The sequence below is a fragment of the Echinops telfairi genome, unplaced genomic scaffold (assembly GCF_000313985.2).
Source record: "Echinops telfairi isolate 266 unplaced genomic scaffold, ASM31398v2 ScPeMD7_11;HRSCAF=52, whole genome shotgun sequence".
NCBI classification, from domain to species: domain Eukaryota; kingdom Metazoa; phylum Chordata; class Mammalia; order Afrosoricida; family Tenrecidae; genus Echinops; species Echinops telfairi.
In genome coordinates, this window is record NW_022103908.1 from 25,193,503 (window position 1) to 25,196,102 (window position 2,600).

General features: G+C 36.9%; 1 protein-coding gene across 1 annotated transcript in view; it reads left to right on the forward strand.

The window, feature by feature from the left end:
- Positions 1-449: 449 nt before the first annotated feature.
- DIAPH3 (diaphanous related formin 3) overlaps positions 450-2,600 on the forward strand; it is a 528,414-nt gene continuing 526,263 nt past the window's right edge. Inside the window, exon 1 of the mRNA XM_004707907.2 lies at positions 450-565. Within this exon, the coding sequence (XP_004707964.1) occupies positions 500-565 (66 nt within the window). The 5' untranslated portion in view covers positions 450-499. The remainder of the gene's footprint in view (positions 566-2,600) is intronic.

A 2,600-nucleotide genomic window follows, 5' to 3' on the forward strand; every position in this document is an offset into this window, starting at 1 on the left:
AAAAGGGCCCTGGGCAGAGGTCATGCGGGAGGGGAAAACAATGAGCATGCGTTTGTTGACACTTACTTGCTGAGTCGCCGTAATAGATGGCGTAGCTTGCTACTCTTTAAAGCAAAATTTACTTAAATTTCAATAATATAACTCTATGATTTTAAGATTAGTAGGAATCTTCCGAAGTGGACTGACTTTTCCCTACCGTTTTTTAAGCAGGGTGGTTACTGAAAATTTTCCCTTCCTTTTTAGCTTTAATTTTGAAAAATTCAAGCATTGGGTGCGTCTTCATAGGATCACAGTGTGACCATCAAGCTTTCCCTGTATTTACGAACTGCATCAGTAACAACGGGGAAGGAAATACTTACAGATGTGCTATTTCATCTTTTTCTGGTAGTTGGACAAATTTGCCAGCATACGAATTCCTGGGAGTAAGAAAGAGAGACCACCAATCTCTAACCTGAAGACTGCCTTTGCCGGTCAAGATTGGTCATCAGCATCTTCCGAGATGGTGGAAAGCAATCCAAAGCCACTCTCAGAGAGCGAAGTCTTAGAACTTTTTGAAAAAATGATGGTAAGAATTTAAATTCTTTATCTATGTATATGAAAAAGATTGTGTGCGGGCCAGACCTGGCCACGGCTCCTGTTAGTAGAGTGCTAACTGGTATTTGGTGCTTCAGTGGTCACATAAAGTGATTTTGATGTCGCTTAAGCTAATACTTTAAGCTTTTAGGATTACAAGGGTAAAATCCAAAGGAAAATGTCACCCTTGTTTATCATTTTATATAGATTATATAAAGACATAAATACTTTAAAATATCAAGTGCTAGATATTTGTCTCAAATGGATTATGTAAGTGATCTCTTTGCGTTCTGTGAAATTTGGGGGCAAGGGTCATAACACATGCTGTGTACGTTTAAGTATTATGTGATTTTAAAAAAATTTAAAAATCTTACTTGCTCTATGTCAAAGGATCCCTGGTGGCACTGTCGGGTAAGCGCTGGACTGCTACTGCAAGGCCAGCAGTTCAAACCCACTCGCCCCTTGCCCCTCGTCAGGAGAAAGCTTCAGCTTTCGAAATTCTATGTAGGGTTGCTATGAGTTGGATTTGACTTAAGGATGGTGGTTTTGGTGGAATGCTTTTTGTCATTCTTAATTTTCAGATAACCAGATCCTTTCTCTTCCTGCAGCTGTGCATGAACATACTCCCTTTCTGTCTGTGCCATGTCCGTTAGAGACATGGAGTGTTGTTTGGGATCTTCCTAGCTTCTTAGTGTCAACAATGGTAATTCCTCAATTGATTCAGCACCTGGTTTTTAATCTGGTTATACTAATGTATGTTAAGTGTATTCAAAACATTACCACAAAGCGACGGCTAATTTAATCAAATAGATTTCTTTACGTATGTAGTTTCTATACTCAAATTGTTTATTTCCTAGCATTCACAGCAAACGTTTGAAAAATTTAATGAGTAAGGAATGCCAGAAGGTAGTATTTAATGATTTTTTTCTTTTATAACTTCAGATTGGAAAGAAATTACCTTAAAATTTAAGATATCTAATTGACTTCAGGCAAAATGAGAGTAGAAGGATATTCGAGAAGTCTAAGGCAGTTTAAAGTGAAGCAAATCGAACCTTACAGAAAGATAGGACTTGGGTTGATGTTGAGATGGTGTTCGAGTGAGGCGAGGGATCAGCAATGAGTAAGGACACAAAACTAGGGTACAAATAACTCAGGGGACGACCAATAAAAGGTTGAAATAACTAGATTGGAATGATATTTTGGGACAGATTATGAAAGTTTTGGCATGCTATCCTGAGGAGCTTTGTATTATTTCAGAGTTGTAATTTATTTTATACAAAGGATTGGCATGCTATCCTGAGAGTTGTTATTTATCTTAACAAAGGGGCTTAATTTTCTTAGTTGTGGAAAAATGCCATTATTTTTTCATTCCATTTTCCTAAAAATGTTCTGAAGTCCCCCGCCCCTACCCTCCCCAGCCCCATGTACTTTGCATACATCGGTTTTGAATGTTATTATCGGTATTTTGTTCTTAGAGAAACGATTGCATTCACCCACTTAATTTGGAGCTTAACATATGTTTGAAATTCGAAAGGATGTTAATAGCAAGTGTGCTCATTGTTCACCTGAAATCAATGATGTATCTGCCTTTTGATAGATGGAACAGCCAATTTTGTTTTCAGTCAACCACACATGGATAACTACTTATGAGCTCTTTTCTCATTAAGAGTTGATATAATTTTAAGCATCTGGAGGGGAAAAAAATAACACCTTAATTTTTGGACCTGTACTCTGTTGGAGGACTTGAGAGTACAGTGCCCTTCCTATATATACCATGCACGGGACCACTCACTCTGTTCTACTTTTTTAGCTACTTTAGTGTTTTTAGTGACTACCAGTTACCTTGTTAGATTTTTTAGGGTGCATCATAGTTACTGGTGCCACCTAAAGCAAGTAGGTGAAATGAAAAAACATTTTATTTATTTATTTATTTTTTATTTATTTATTTTTTTAAATCAATTTATTGGGGCTCATACAATTCGTCACAATACATAGATCAATTGTGTAAAGCACATCTATACATTTGT